Raw genomic sequence first — 16,178 nt, 5'->3', positions numbered from 1 at the left:
CCTTACTAAAGAACTGAAAGGCAATCAGGTGATTATTTTTTTCATCAGACTTTTTTTTTTACATGGATCAAAAGATTAAGGTACACTGAGTCTGATTTCTACTTTCAAAAAACTGGTAGGAAGCATTTTGAAACTGTAATTAATAAACATATATGTTTCACTATGAATTAAATCATCATGATATATCAAAAGGAAATCCTGCTTCACAATCTAACAGTATCATATAGATAGAAGTGATTTGGTGGACTTTCAAAAGCTGAGCAAAGCTTCTATAGGTATTCCTCACTTACCAGTAATTAGAACTGGGAACTCTGTTGCTTAGTGATGCTGTCATAAAGTGCAATGTCACGTGACCATGCCAACTTACTACAGCAGTTCCAGTTGACATTGTAGACAAATCTTGTGTGGCACCAATATTCTGTGATCAAGTGATCACAATTTGTGATCTCTTCCCAGCTTCCCCATTGACCTTGCTTGCCAGACGTTGGCAGTGAAAATTACAAATGGTGATTACATTAGCATAGGATCCTGCAGCCTTTTCATTGGAGGTAGTTGGCAGGCATCCAAATTGACCAAGGGGATGCTGCAACCGCTGCAACCGTGAGTCATAAGTGTCCCTTAGATGTTAAACAAGGCCTACCTGTATGTTTATTTGTAGTTATGGCATAAGAAATTGTGTTCTTTTATGATGAGATAACTGATCTGAAGAAAAAACAATAGAAGTAACCCTCTATGGAGATAAATTAACAGCAGGTTTCTCCTTAGCAACATTTAAATGTCAATATGGTTGGAATTCTAAGGTATACACCTTGCTAGGGTCTTAGATGGGAAGAACTGAGCTGAGTGAAGAATCACATGCAAATTAATACCCTTGCTAATTTTCTGTCAGCTGGAGAAGATTCTGATGAATTAGGCTTCATTATATTGCCTATTCAAACCATGTTTTGGTACAATTGTACAAAATCCAGTCTTATAAAATTTCCCTTGAAAAAATATGTTTATATTGGAAATTCACCTCACACAATTATGAAAAAAATTGCTGGCAAATCAAACAAAGGCAGACCAAAATAAGTCATGGAGGTTTGGATACAGGCTTACATAGAGCTTTCCGACAAATCTCTCAAACCTCAGTAAGTTCTACTGTCCAACTACTATTGTGGCAAGTAATCTAGGAAACTACATGTAGGCTACCAAACCTGCCTGCATGTATCTGTGTGTTCCATTCACCATCTTATGTTGCCTGTGGTGATTGTGGTTTGGAGATAGCAGCCTCCTTTCTCTTGTAAAACTTCATTTTCAAACAGCATGGATAATTTATCCTTATGGTCCATTTTTTTAGGATGTTCTAAAACAGGATGGTGGAAGAGGATAACATTGCTGAGTAGTGATTGGAAATGTAAATTTAGTGGGATGGGTGGCTTCTGGGAAATAGGTCAGCCAAAGGTGCCAAAGTTATGAGTGGGGGGACTTGAAAAGTAATCAATTTTGACTAGGGAAAGGAGCTGACGTCATGAAGGTATGACGTGCGATCTCGGAGCTCCGAGATCGCAGTTGACACTTTTGCTGCTGGAAGGTCCATTCGGACCTAAACCATCCCGAAGAGATGGTGACAGAGAAGAGTACGTCTTGCTGATCTCATGGACACAGCAAAGTCCCTGATTAATCCAAGAGAATCTCTTCTTGCCGCCGACAATAAGTACGGCCTCAAGCTGCTGAAGTCGGGACAGCTCCGCAATGGGAGGAAAGCGGAAAGTATGTCCATCTGGTGAGGAAATCTTATTTTTATAAAAGACTGCCAAAAAAGATTGAAGTTAAACTGGTAAAGAAAAGGAAATAAGCGGCAAAATTTAGCATTATTGGACAGTGTGTTATCTTTTTTTATTTTATTTTTTTCTATGGATGGAAGTTTCGTAAACATGTTTTACTTTTTAAAGTGAAAGTATCGGATTTTCTTCTTCTGTTTCTTTTTTTACCTATGGGTTAAATCTTTTCCTTTATTTCTACAATACTGGTTGGGATGGATTTTTTCTTTTTCTTTTGTTTCATTTAAGAATTTTGTTTCTTCTAAGCCTAAAACATAAAGAAAATATAAAAGGAATATAAAGAGAGTAGTAATCTTAGAAGGAAAAGATGTTACACTGCCACTTGGAGGTTGAGACCTGGAAACATTGCTTTTTCTTTTTTCCCTTTGATCATTTTGACCTTTCACTTCAAAGGCTTCAGCTTGTTTATAGAAGAAATAAAGAGAAGAGCATGGGTTGTTTACACAGGTGCTCTTTGGATGCTTGTTGGTAGCTGGAAAGAAGTGAAAACAAAGATTTGTTTTTAAACCAGAGTGGCAGTGTTTACTAATTGGAAGGATGGCACGACATCAAAAAGAAACCATAACATTACAACAGATTATGTTTGGAATTCAAAAATTATTAGAAACAACATAGAGAATTGAGAAAAGATTGGAAAATATTGAAAATATAAATTGTAATGTGGTAAAACCTGATGGAAAAATGGAAGATATCCAGCAAATGGAAAAAGTGGAGGCTAGAGTCCCAAAAACCAAGGGAAAAATGAACAAAGAGGCAATGGATAATGGATAAAGTTAGATAAATAATTGATAATGATAACAATGTATACATATGTATTGGTTTGATAGGAGGAAATTTGGTATAAATTTTAAATGGTGAAAAAAGGGGGAAATGCACAGGTACAGTATAGGTGGTACCTTGCTGAACAGTAGTAACTGTGAAAGGGATCTTGGAGTCCTAGTGGATAACCATTTAAATATGAGCCAGCAGTGTGCAGCAGCTGCCAAAAAAGCCAACACAGTTCTAGGCTGCATCAACAAAGGGATAGAATCAAGATCACGTGAAGTATATAATGCCTTGGTAAGGCCACACTTGGAATACTGGATTCAATTTTGGTCACCACGATGTAGAAAAGATATGGAGATTCTAGAAAGAATGCAGAGAAGAGCAACAAAGATGATTAGGGGACTGGAGACTAAAACATATGAAGAACGTTTGCAGGAACTGGGTATGTCTAGTTTAATGAAAAGAAGGACTAGGGGAGACATGATAGCAGTGTTCCAATATCTCAGGGGTTGCCACAACGAAGAGGGAGTCAAACTATTCTCCAAGGCACCTGAGGGTAGAACAAGAAGCAATGGGTGGAAACTAATCAAGGAGAGAAGCAACTTAGAACTGAGGAGAAATTTCCTGATAGTTAGAACAATTAATCAGTGGAACAGCTTGCCTCCAGAAGTTGTGAATGCCCCAACACTGGAAGTCTTTAAGAAGATGTTGGATAGCCATTTGTCTGAAACGGTATAGGGTTTCCTGTCTAGGCAGGGGGTTGGACTAGAAGACCTCCAAGGTCCCTTCCAACTCTGCTATTGTATTGTATTGTATTGTATTGTATTGAAAATGCATACAGTTGTGACTATCTAATATAGACCATTGGTACCACAGCTATAGCAGCCACTAATATAAGGCATTCATAGGAACAATTTAGCTGGTTTTTAAATTTTTGAGTTAAAAAGCACATTGAAAAGAATATTCTCTTGTGATTAGTATTTTTTTACTTAGAAGGTTTCTGAACCTTGTTATTGATACTGCTGACTTCTAAATACCTTCTGATTCTCATCATTCCTTAAAAATGATAGATTGCTTATAGCAACAAATGTCAATGCATTTGTTATAGATGGTGTTCATGGAGACTTGACAGGTAGTAAACAACATCCTTTTCTGAATAGAGTATTCATTTATTTTTTGAGGAAGCCTCAATAAGGAATATTATTGACATATTTTTTCATATATTTATATTACATAGATCCCACATTAATCTATACAGCTTCTAGAGAGTTTTGTTATTCTTCACATTCTTTCATTTATTTTGGTGAGGGAAGGGCAATTAAAAATACTTCCAAAACACTGTTAAACTACAAAATCGTATTATCTATTTCAGAATCAATTGAGATTTTATCTAATCCAACTGCAATATAAGAATAAACTGAAGTGCTGAGATCTTGCAATAAAAGCCGTACTAATCTAACTGTGTCTAACGTTTTTACTACGACAAAAGCTTAAAGGACATTTGCCATTTGTTGAGGAGTTTCAGTAACTATCTAGAATGATTACCTGAATATAGTTTTATTAGACTAAAGAAGGCAGTGATTCTAATGCAATTTATATTTTACAAAAAAATCTGCTTTATCTAGGTTTTCAGATATTTAAATAGCATTTATTTTGAACTAGTGAACCGTAGTCTTTATATTTTGTATGTTAAGTACAAGTATTTTGATGGGTGAGCATTACCCAGTCGGAGATAGACAATTGTTTTGATAGCCAAAATAGCATATTTAATTATTTTGTGGGAAATTGAAGGTTGCAAAATCCATGGAGTTTCATCAAATGTATATATAGTGAAGCTAAATTTGGCTGACAGTTTTGAGTTTTAAATTATGACATGCCTATTTTAAGATGTGCCAGTTTTCCTCTAAATTTATTTATTCATTATATAAATTTATGTGGCAACCTGGTTGACATGTGATTAAGGATGGCAATCAGTAAAATAATCACAATTATTAAAACAGTTAAAATCAACATTTCATGTACAAAGCAAAATCCAACCTACACCCAGTCCAAGCTTGAAGAAAGAATCACATCTTTTCAAAAGGCCAGCAAGATTGGACCATCCAAATCTCAGGTTATTCTATAGGATTAACGATAGTTGGAAACTACCATTAGTTTCCAACAGTCATGGTCAGAAGGCTTCTGAGGCTTCTGGATTCTGAGGTTCATGAAAAAGAACCTTAGGTTCCATGCAGAGGGAGTGCAATTTACTCATCCCTGTATTATATCTTAACAGTTGATAATGATAATAATTAAGCCATAGTTTGATATAATGTATGTAAAAAATTTACATTTCATTCTATGCTTATAGGAATCTCCTTTTATCCAAATCTGAGCAAGACTTACTTAAATTATGTTCTATTTTTCTATAAACTATTTAAACAAGGTTTTTATGATTAATTTTAAATCCATTATTTGTTAAGTATGCTTAGACAGATCAGTATTCTGGGGCAAATTTATAGTCCTTTCATCACTGCTTAAGTGTTATAGTACAAACACAAATCTACAGATGTGCACACTTTAAAAAAACAATATGTTTGTAAATGGTAGTTGTAAATTTTATTTATTGATTAGCTTTTTATCTCACCTTTATTATTTTATAAGTAACTCGACACAATGAACATACATAATAATATTCCTCTGTCGATCTCCTTGGTTCTGGTTTTTGAATAGTTTTAAATTTTTAATTGTTTTACTATTTATCTTTTTATTTTCTGAGCTGTCTACAGTAGTTGCCCTATCAGGGAGATGGGCAGCATAGAAATATATTAAATAAATTTTCCCCACACAAACAACCCTGGGAGATGGGCTGAGAGAAAGTGATTGGCAAAAAGTTACCCGGCTTGACTTTTATACTTAAGGCAGGACTAGAACTTCTGGTTATAGGCCAGCATTTTAATCACTGCATCAAATTGGCTCTGGTACTTTGAAGCATTCTGAAAATTCTGACAGATAAGATAGAAGCATTCAATGAAATGTATATTGTATAGGAAATAAGTTCAGGTCATCCTTGTTTAATAACCACTCATTCACATTTACAACATCCCTGAATGGTTGTTAGGATTGGACTTTGTACTTATGGTCTGCGCAGTGTCCCACAGTCATGATTGTAATTTGCAAATTTCCCTGCTGGCAACCAAAGTAAACGGAGAAGCTGGCAGGAAGACAAAAGTCACGGTTACATGAGATCTTAACAATTCACCCAATCCTTGATTAATTATGGCAGCTGGGTTTGCCGGAACTGCCAATTAGTTATTGTGCAGTCATATTTTGTGGGTTTTGATTACATCACTAAATGACAGTTTCCGGTCCCATTTAGTATTATTAGACAAGAACTACTTATGTGTTTGTATAATTTGTGCTCTCTAACAATTGCTTCAGTATTCATTTTCATCCCAAACTTATTTGAATTTTTTAAAAAGACATATTTTTTTACCTGGTGCTTTGTTTTCTTCTTGGCATCACTACTTCAACTTTTCATTTGGAACACATAGATACAGGTTATTAAATAGTTTGGGCATACTGGCTTGAGTCTGGTGACTTTTTATTACCCAATTGTCTTTTCACTAGGCAGCTACCTAGGAAAAGATTTCAAACTTAAATGGCACACTTCTATTAATTATTGTGTATGCAAATTATGGGAAGTACTTCATTCAGTAACATTTTCGCATATGTTCCTTTGCCTTTGCTTTTGTTTGATTATTAACAATCTCTTACTGCATTTGACACATTTCAGTGGTTGAATTATTATATGACCTTTAAAATATAAATTTTATATGAAATTTAACAATCTCTTAATAAGTTACAGCTTATATTTTTTTCCTGTCTCTTTGGATTCAGCTTCTCTTTTCTTCAGGTATACTGGTATCTCTAAGCCTTTCTGGACCACAGCTGGAACAAGTGGTGATTGACAGAACCCTGATGGGAAAGTTCATCTCTAACACTATCAGTGATGGTAATTATACCTATGTGCATGCAATTCAGCTGCCTGCATTTAAAGTGGAAGAGGAGAAATAGTAAGTCAACAGGTAGACCAATTATTACCACTGGGGACTTGAAAACATTGGACGTAATTGCATGAAATTTTACAGCTACTACCCTCAGGACAAAACCACTTTAGGAAAACATTATTTTTTATCAGCTGTTATATTCATTTTTTTAAAAAAACTCAGGTCAGCATGTAATTTCTCCCCAAAGCATTAAAATTTTAGCACAAGTAACTTTTTCTATTTGAGTGCATTATATTTTGGTAGGTAAAAGTATGAGTATAACATACTCACAAAGTATGTTCAGCCATATTATCTGACATCTATTAAATAAATATCATAGATTGAGTTCACGTCTGAAAGAGCAGTGGATTTTTTACATTTGTGATCTGTTCACAGTATGACTCACAAAACTTTATTTAAAAAAAAACCAGTTACATGAAGATGTTTAACAGCTTTTAAGGCAAACTTCCACTATTCTATTAGGTCAGGTCACTTAAGGACATAATTCCAAAGACTAAATAAGTTACTTGTATCATCTTCATGAATTTCCATTAATTTCTTAAAAGAGCTTTAACTGATTTATCCAAAGCTTCTAACCATATTTTTTCAATTCCAGCAAGAAGCAATGACAGCATTGATTTTCTGGTTATGGTCAGCATGCCATTTATTAAAGAAAACTATTTTTGTTTTTTTAAAATAATTTTTACTTTTTCATCATGGCAATATGTTGCTAGCGCCTGTCAAAATAACACTGAATATAGGAAAGAATAGTGGCATATTCAATAAAAAAGATGGATATCAGTTAATATAGGAGATTGAAATTTACTTTTAGAAAATGCCAAAACTGTGGAATTGATATGAAAATTAAATAGAAGAATAAGGATACTGTTTGATTCTATTTAGAATATTTGATTCTGTTTAAAGTAAGGGTTGCTGCAGAGAGTCCTCCTATGGTAGCACATTGAATTTGCATGTAGATATTCCCATGTGGGATCCTGATGTGCTGGAATAGTCAGCAACCTCTGAATGGGGTTGCTAGTTTTTGCCATAGCCTCTCTCTAGAGACCAGGTTAGAAGCTGCCTTCAGGTCAGTGAACATGGCACAGATAATTCTTTGCAGGAAGTTAGAGTATTTCTCTGCCAGATTGTGTAAAATGATGCATTGATCTAATGTTGATTATCCAGCCCTAAAGCCAACTTGTCTTTCAGCTAGCACCTCCCCTTGTATCACTCAGTGAGTTTCTCATTAAGAGCAAACAATTCATTTATAACGTTTAATTAGCTGACTAGTCAAAAGTTAGCTCTGCTGTATTTCTTGGTTTTTCATTGAAACTGTTGAGATATGTAAAAAGAATTATCAATAAGATCAAATAGGCTGACCAACAATAGAGAACCCAGTCAGAAGTTCTACAAGAGTCTGTCCCCCAGCTCAGCAAAGTTACCATTTTCCAATTGAACAATGAATGTATGTGATATACAGTAGACCAGTCAAGGGAACAGTAGTTATAAACAGCAAAAAAGCAGTGTTAAAATTATTTAATAAGCAGTAAAAATATGGGTTTTCTTAGAAGATTAGCCTTCAGTTCATTATATTCCATGAAGGGAACCACACATCTGGACTACCCCAAAGTCACTCAGCAAGAATTACCTTCAAGATTGTCTCAAAATGGGTCCTTGTGATAGAAGCAGATGAAGCTAAATCTCTTGGGACTGGATTGACCTCATGGATCCTAAAACTCAGATTAAGGTTTTAGGACATGTTTCTAAGGAATGAAGTTATTCTTAGAGGCCTGGGATACAACTCAGTTTGGTGGAGGATCAACATTGTAAACATAGTAGTACTTTCATGCTTTTGCACCCCTTTAAGGACTGCTTTAAAGTGGAATCCTCTTCCAAGCTTCAGAACTGGATATTGAAATAGATTTAATGCTACATCATAGTATAATAGTGACACTTATTTCAAATCAATTAACTTTTGGCCAAGTACAGTTAGATCTTTTAGCAAGGAGGGAAGAGTTCATAACTAAAATTTCCTCTGAAAAGTGTATTTGTCAGTGCCAGACATAATGACGTTTGGCTATCTCTTCTCAAGACTGCTTCATCAGCTTGGAATTAGACATAGTTTTACTTCTTTGTTAATTATGATGGCATTGCTCTTGTGCTTTCTATAGGCAAAAGGGGCTTGAGAGGTAAATCATATCCACACAATTTGGTTAGATGGGAAGTAGCATTTGTGGGATACCTGGGCAGTTTGGAATGTAATTATAATTCTGCAGCCATCAAAAAAATCTGTACCAATTTTTAAATCACTTCTGTACCAGTTATGGATACAAAGAAGCTGGCTCAAGGAAATAAAATAGATATTGTATTAGACCATCTTGACCATGATAGAGAGGGATATTTCAAATATTTGAAGGAGGAGGAGCAAATACATTGTGGGGACGTCTGAAGCTAGTCTTGAGAGACCATGCTGGGAGGAGTTTGACCCTGTTGTCACCGAAGATTTGGACAGGTTGCGCGGGCGACTGCGAGCCACTACATGTTTATTGGACCCGTGTCCCTCCTGGTTGGTACTGGCCTCCTGGGAGGGCTCACGAGGCTGGCTACTGGAGCTGGTGAACGCTTCGCTGGGTGAGGGCCTTTTACCAGCCGCCTTGAAAGAGGCGGTGGTGAGGCCCCTGCTCAAGAAGCCTTCTCTGGACTCAACGGAGCTAGCAAATTACCGTCCTGTCTCCAACCTTCCTTTCTTAGCGAAGGTTGTTGAGAGTGTGGTGGCTCAGCAGTTTCCGCGTCACCTAGAAGAAGCTGATTATCTAGACCCGCGCCAGTCCGGCTTCCGGCCCGGTCACAGCACGGAGACAGCCTTGGTCGCGTTGGTGGATGATCTCTGGAGGGCAAAGGATGGGGGTTGTTCCTCCATCCTTGTCCTATTAGACCTCTCGGCGGCCTTCGATACCATCGACCATGGTATCCTATTGCGCCGTCTGGAGGGGTTGGGGGTCGGGGGCACCGTATTATGATGGTTCCGCTCCTACCTCTCTGGCCGGACGCAATGTGTGTTGGCAGGAGAGGAGAGGTCGACCGCGAGGCCCCTTATCTGTGGGGTCCCACAGGGCTCGATCCTCTCGCCTCTCCTGTTCAACATATATATGAAGCCGCTGGGTGAGATCATCCGTGGTTTTGGGGTGGGATACCATCTGTATGCTGATGACACTCAGCTGTACATTTCCACCCCAAACCACCCCAACGAGGCTGTTGAAGTGATGTCCCGATGTCTGGAAGCCGTACGGGTCTGGATGGATGACAACAGGCTCAGGCTCAACCCCTCCAAGACAGAGTGGCTGTGGCTTCCGGCTTCCCGGTTCAACCAGCATATGCCATCGCTGACCATCGGAGATGATCAATTAGCCCCGGTGGAAGGGGCACGCAATTTGGGCGTCCTCCTTGATGCCCGGCTGTCTATGGAAGATCATGTGACAGCCGTGGCGAGGGGGGCGTTCCACCAGGTTCGCCTGGTGCGCCAGTTGCGGCCCCTTTTGGACCGGGAGGCCTTGCGTACAGTCACTCACGCGCTGGTGACGTCTCGCCTGGACTACTGTAATGCTCTCTACATGGGGCTCCCCTTGAGGTGCACCCGGAGACTGCAGTTGGTCCAGAATGCAGCCGCGCGGGTAATTATGGGGAGATCGAGGTTCTCCCATATAACACCTATCCTGCGCGAGCTGCACTGGCTTCCTGTGGTCTACCGGGTGCGCTTCAAGGTACTGGTTACCACCTTCAAAGCGCTCCATGGCACAGGGCCTAGTTACCTGCGGGATCGCGTCCTGCCCCATACATCCCTGCGACCCGTCCACTCACACAGAGAGGGACTACTCCGGGTGCCGTCCTCCAGAGAGTGCCAGAGGGCAGCACCCAGAAGTAGGGCCTTCTCTGTAGTGGGCCCCACCCTTTGGAATGACCTCCCCCCAGACATCAGAACTACAACCGACCTTCGCTCCTTCCGTATGAAGCTGAAAACCTACCTGTTTCGACTAGCTGACCTGGCATAACTCTACAACCTCCCCAGCCCAGGGCATTTTTAATTGTAATTTTAGTTTTTAAGGGTTAATTTCACTGGGGTTTTAACTTTTTTAAGTATTGTAACTTATTTATTTATTCTTACCTCCTCTATACGCTATATAATACCTTTGTACGTCGCCCCGAGTCCCTGTGGGGAGAGGGGGCGACTAATAAGTTCAAGTAATAAATAAATAAATAAATAAATAAATTGTGAAGGACATCAAGATTGATTGGAAGTTGAATGGTGGGTTTTTGAAATCAGCAGAATAGATCTCTTCTAACTAATAGTCAAGCCATCTGAGCAGTCTGACAGCCAGAGGAGCCATGTTGAAGCTGATAAACATGTTGAGTTGGTATAGAGAACCATGGAGATAATTTTGAAGTTCTCTTCAGGAGCTATTTCAGATGCTAAACTTTTACAGGAATTGTGTCTTCTTAAAATATTAAGCTGTATATTTTGGACCCATAGTTCTTATTGTGGCTATTCCACACTTGAGCTCCTTTTGGGGTGAGTTGCTCAATTTATTGCTTTATTCCACACTTACTGGCAGTCAGAAGTATATATTCAATTTTTACTTCTTTTACAGCAGAATACTTTGCCCCTGTATAGCTTAACAGCTGCCATACTAATAAGTTAAATGCCAGAGTCTATGACACTATGAGGATTATAAACGGATGTATTAAAATGTTGTGCTTCAATGGTTAGATGGACATTTGTATTTGAACATAGATCTTTGTAACATTTATATTTTATTGTGTTTTAATAATCTAGGTGAAATGTTTATATATTGCTAATCTTTTTTTTGATATACCATATGTTAAATAAATAAATAATTCACTTTTGAGGTATTCCAAAAGGTTATCTATCTCAAATCTGTTATTAATTTTACCCTTCCTTGTAATATAGTAGAAAACATAATACTGTTAGCTAATTGTGTGAAAAGCTAAAAGTTACTAAAAGATTAACACAAATTAAGAAAGCAGAACTTTTATTTTTAAATGTTAATTTGCTTGGGAAGGGTTATTTTGGGCTCTGGTTTTATTAGATCTTTGAAGTAATTTTTTAAACTATTTTGCCCTTTTTATTATTTTTTTCTTATAGTAAATGTCTTTATTGTATTTTTATAAGCCATAATGCAGCAGTAGTTGATACTTATTACAGTGTCATCACCCCCACCCGCCACTCGCCCCAGCCAAAAACTGTATATTGGTAGTTTAATAAACTTCAGATGCCTGCAGAGCTAATTGGTTTTATTCATTTACATGTAAGCTTTCATTTCAGAATAAAAAAGATGCTTCACTCCAGCATACCCACAATATTTTCATTCATCCAGTGTCAACCATTGCAGAAGACATTATTATCTGAAAGAACTTTAAAAGAAAATAACAAATAGAAGAGATATTGTAAAATACCATATCTTTAAAAATATATCACAATTTGTTCTATTTTATTACATCTGCTTCCTAGGCTTTATTTACCATTTTCAAAAAGACACAGTAGGAGAAACACTTATATCAGTACTTCATAGAAGTTATGCATAGTACTAAAAATATATTTTTATCTTCCAATATTCCAGTGGAGATTTCAGCTATTTATTTTGTTGTCAGTGATAAGTATTAAAATGATGTTGTTTTTTCTTCCAGCTGTGCTTACTGATAGTTTTATGATCTTTTCATTTTGGGAACAAAGCAAACTCTGTTTCATTCAACTCTCAAAAAAACCAAATTCTCCGGATGTAAACAAAAGACTTGAAAAAATCTCAAACTTCGATTTTAAGGTACAGCCTTTAATGATTTTGCAAGTATCATAATCATATCATTATTGGAGAAATGGATGTTAAGAAAAAGATAGGGATTTAGTATAAAGTATAGACAAATCTTTTCAGTGATGCTTAAATTGAATTTCATATGGACTGTTATAACTGTCAAGAAAGATAGGCAGGCAGGCATACAGACAGACATTTCAGTCTACTTTATACCATAAGGTTTTAGAAATAGTTACCAAAGGTAAACTGTAGACAAATTTAGGCCAGGTTGTGCTTAACCTTGAAAGCATGACAAAGAGGACACTGATGTATCAGTGATAAATAATCTCCTCTTGAATTCATATTCTACTGTATATCTGGATCCTGATGAAGGAAGAAAACCATGGAGCATTAACCAGTCTCAACAAGGAGCTTAAAAATGATAATATTGTGCAACAAAAATGGAATTATTGCAAACTTTGTACAGAATATTAAAATCCAAATTTAGTTGGAAACACCAGACTAGGCATTGGAGGTAGCATTGTGCTTGTAAAGGAGTGCAAGATACAAGGTGGACACATAGAGGGTTTCTTTTAAGTAAATTTGGACTACAGCTCTCACAATCCTTTGCCATTGGCAATACTGGTTTATGGTGAAAGTAACTGAATTCAATTGATAATATTGAGATTTGAGATAGAGGCTTTAGAATTAATTAACTTGTTCCATCCTGATATATTCTGAATATATATAAAATAGAAGAGATTTTTCAAATGAAATAAACGTTTTCACTTTATTTGTTTTCAAAATAATAATCTCCAAAATGGAGATTATTACAGTAAAAGTTTGGTCTCCACTACATTGTATGAATATATGCTGCCTTTTATCCCCTATCACTGCCAAAATGTTATTAGATAACAAACATGACAAAATGTTTTGTTAACTAGTATTATTTTTCTCCTATTGCTTTTTTGTTATTTCTCTGTTACATAGATTTTGTGTCTATAAGGCTAGTTTTAGCGAATTGCACTAAATATCTTGCCAGATTATATTATAGAGTCTGTTGGGAATGCTCTCTGCTAGAATGAACATCTAATATATTTTCCAGGCTGCTTCAGTTGAAGGCCTCTTTTCAATACTGAGTTGTGTTTGCAAGATTGATCCAACCTCTATAATATGGATTTGAGACAGTTCACTGTTCACAGGGAACTGAGCTGATATGTTGTTTACTTCAAGATGATGCACACTTTTGTGTGTTTGTTAAGTTTGGGATTTTGGTAACCATCATCAAAATCTATATATACTTAACATTATTGCAAAGCAGCTTTGGAATAACTTACTATGTAATTTACTTTCCAAATTTATTTTGCATATGTTTAATTATCCCCCCTTTTGGACCAAAAACATAGTTTACATGAACTTTTAAGAAAACAGAAAAACATGGATATTCAAGAAAAAGATTAAATGAGAGTCACTACCACAATTTAAATATTTAAAGTTTAATTTTAATGTTTCTAATAGTTTAATTAATCTAATATTTATAACTGAAAATATTTTTTATTTATATTAGTGCTGTAACTGTACACAATTGCTGTTTTATGGTGGATTGTATTAACTGTAGAGTACAATGATGTTTTTTAATTGTTGATTGCAATGATTGTATATGCATGTATATAATTTTGCATATATTTTGTCTAAAAACATTGGAAACAGTTCATAAATGTAGCACATTAAGACATTGCTTTTAAATAATTAAAATTATAGGTGTGATCAGCCTTTGTGATAGGTATTCTAAAATATAAACATTAATTTTCAAACATTTACATACAATTTAGTTAACAAAGTAGTGCATAACAAAAAAAACCTATACAGTAACATCCAAGGCAACCAGCACCAATTAAACCAGCAATAAAATAAATCCCCAAAACACAAACAGCAAGAAGGAAATCACTAAATTGTAGGCATTTTTTTCAAAAAAGAAGGATTTGCCTTCAAGGGAAAAGAAAAGGAATTTAGAAATAGATCTTCCATATTTGTCACTGGGAGAATGCAAATGGCATGGGTGTGATGCTAGATTATTAGTCTCATGAAGTTGTTCTTGTGAACTGGCATATATATGAACTTCCCCACTCCAACTGGTGCTCAGTGTGTATGCTATATGCAATAATGTTGGGTAGTAATTATTGAGATAACAGCTTGCATATTGATTTTTTTTAATAATACCTCGCTATTCTACATTTTGCATCCTGATCAGAACTCCTTGTTTTCATCCTTGCCAGAAAGCATAACTTGTCAGCCTAACTCCCAATCAATTCAACATCCTATACCAGTGATGGCTAACCTTTTTCCCATCGCATGCCAAAAGTGGGGCAGGGGGATCGTGCTTGCATGTGCCCTCCCCCTGCGCAAGCGTGCATGACTCCAGAGGGTGAAAAATGGCCGAAAATGGAGGCCAAAATCAGCTGGCCAGCGTGCGCATGCACGCTAGAGCTGACAGGACAACGCCTCATGTGTCCTAAGAAATGGCTTTGCGTGCCACCTGTGGCACATGTGCCATAGGTTTGCCATCACAGTCCTATACTCTAGCCAAATAATCAACTTGATTCTACTCTAACGCATACAAGGAGTATTAACACACCCACCTTCCAAAAATAATTCATTTGCATACCATTTCCTTTCCTTTCCTTGATATAAAAGGAAACAGTTTATTGTATCTAGAGCATGAAGAACATTATCCAATATATCATACTGCCTCTCAGATTGTTATCCCATCACAGTGGCACATTCGGTATTGATTATCATTGTGAAAAGAACTGAAAATTAAACTGCAAGATCTGTAATGACTTTATACAAATATATGGTGTAATTCTATTTGTAAAGGAATATGTATTCCTAGCCACTACAATTAAAGAAAATAACATAGAGCTGAAAAAGTGCAAAAAAGGACCAAAATGAAAAAAGAGACATGGTATCTCTCCTTGGAACGGTTTGCTTACCAAATTGACAGTAAGAAGGCACCTAGTAAATCTGAATAGTAGGAGATCTAGAATAGAAAAAAATTGAAATATTTCCTCTTATAGTAGATATCTGAACTTTTAATAATGACAAAAAATAATCTAGACAATATCTAATAGTATGCATAATAAAATCCAGAAGTCTGGGATTGTCATCAGAAAGGTCTAGATTTATCATATGTCTTTGTTACATTTTTTTCATCTTAAATTTTCTTTAAACAGGAATAATGAATTATTCATCTCTGTTCATATTAAAATTTAGTAAGATGTACAAAGATGTGTTATCAAAAGAACAAACATATGATGTGAGTTGTACAGTTAAAAAGGTAATCTTATATTCAGTTACCTGGGAATTAGCCAACAGTTATAATTAAGTAAGAATTATAGTAGGGCCAATGTAGTATTTCAATTTCGAAAGAAAAGACATATTTTAAATTGTTAAGGGACCCAAATGTTGTACTTGTCTGCAATTCCTAAAAGTGTACTGCAAAAGTGGATTAAAGCAGAATTTCCAGTTTCAATCAATTTTAAAGATTAAAACAATAAATTAGGAAAAGAAGATAATCACAACAGACAATTTTCTTTGGGCAACATTGTCCACTTTTATTATGGTACAACATCCTTAGTATGGAATAAATATTGAATAGTTGTCTCACCAGATTAAAAAACTATAAAACCAATACAAAGAAAGTATAATCATCATAAATTACATTCAAAAACTGGTGGGACCTAAAATAGAGAAAGTAA

General features: G+C 36.2%; 1 protein-coding gene across 4 annotated transcripts in view; it reads left to right on the top strand.

The window, feature by feature from the left end:
* Positions 1-16,178, top strand: part of WDPCP (WD repeat containing planar cell polarity effector) — a 368,266-nt gene that overhangs the window by 229,071 nt on the left and 123,017 nt on the right. For all 4 annotated transcript variants that reach the window (XM_081940857.1, XM_081940858.1, XM_081940859.1 and 1 more), the window contains 2 exons: positions 6,468-6,582; positions 12,320-12,453. In XM_081940857.1, coding sequence (XP_081796983.1) covers positions 6,468-6,582; positions 12,320-12,453 — 249 coding nt within the window. The remainder of the gene's footprint in view (positions 1-6,467; positions 6,583-12,319; positions 12,454-16,178) is intronic.

This window comes from Natrix helvetica (genome assembly GCF_964273705.1).
Source record: "Natrix helvetica genome assembly, chromosome: 2".
Lineage (NCBI taxonomy): Eukaryota > Metazoa > Chordata > Lepidosauria > Squamata > Natricidae > Natrix > Natrix helvetica.
This window is presented reverse-complemented; position numbering and strand designations above follow the sequence as displayed.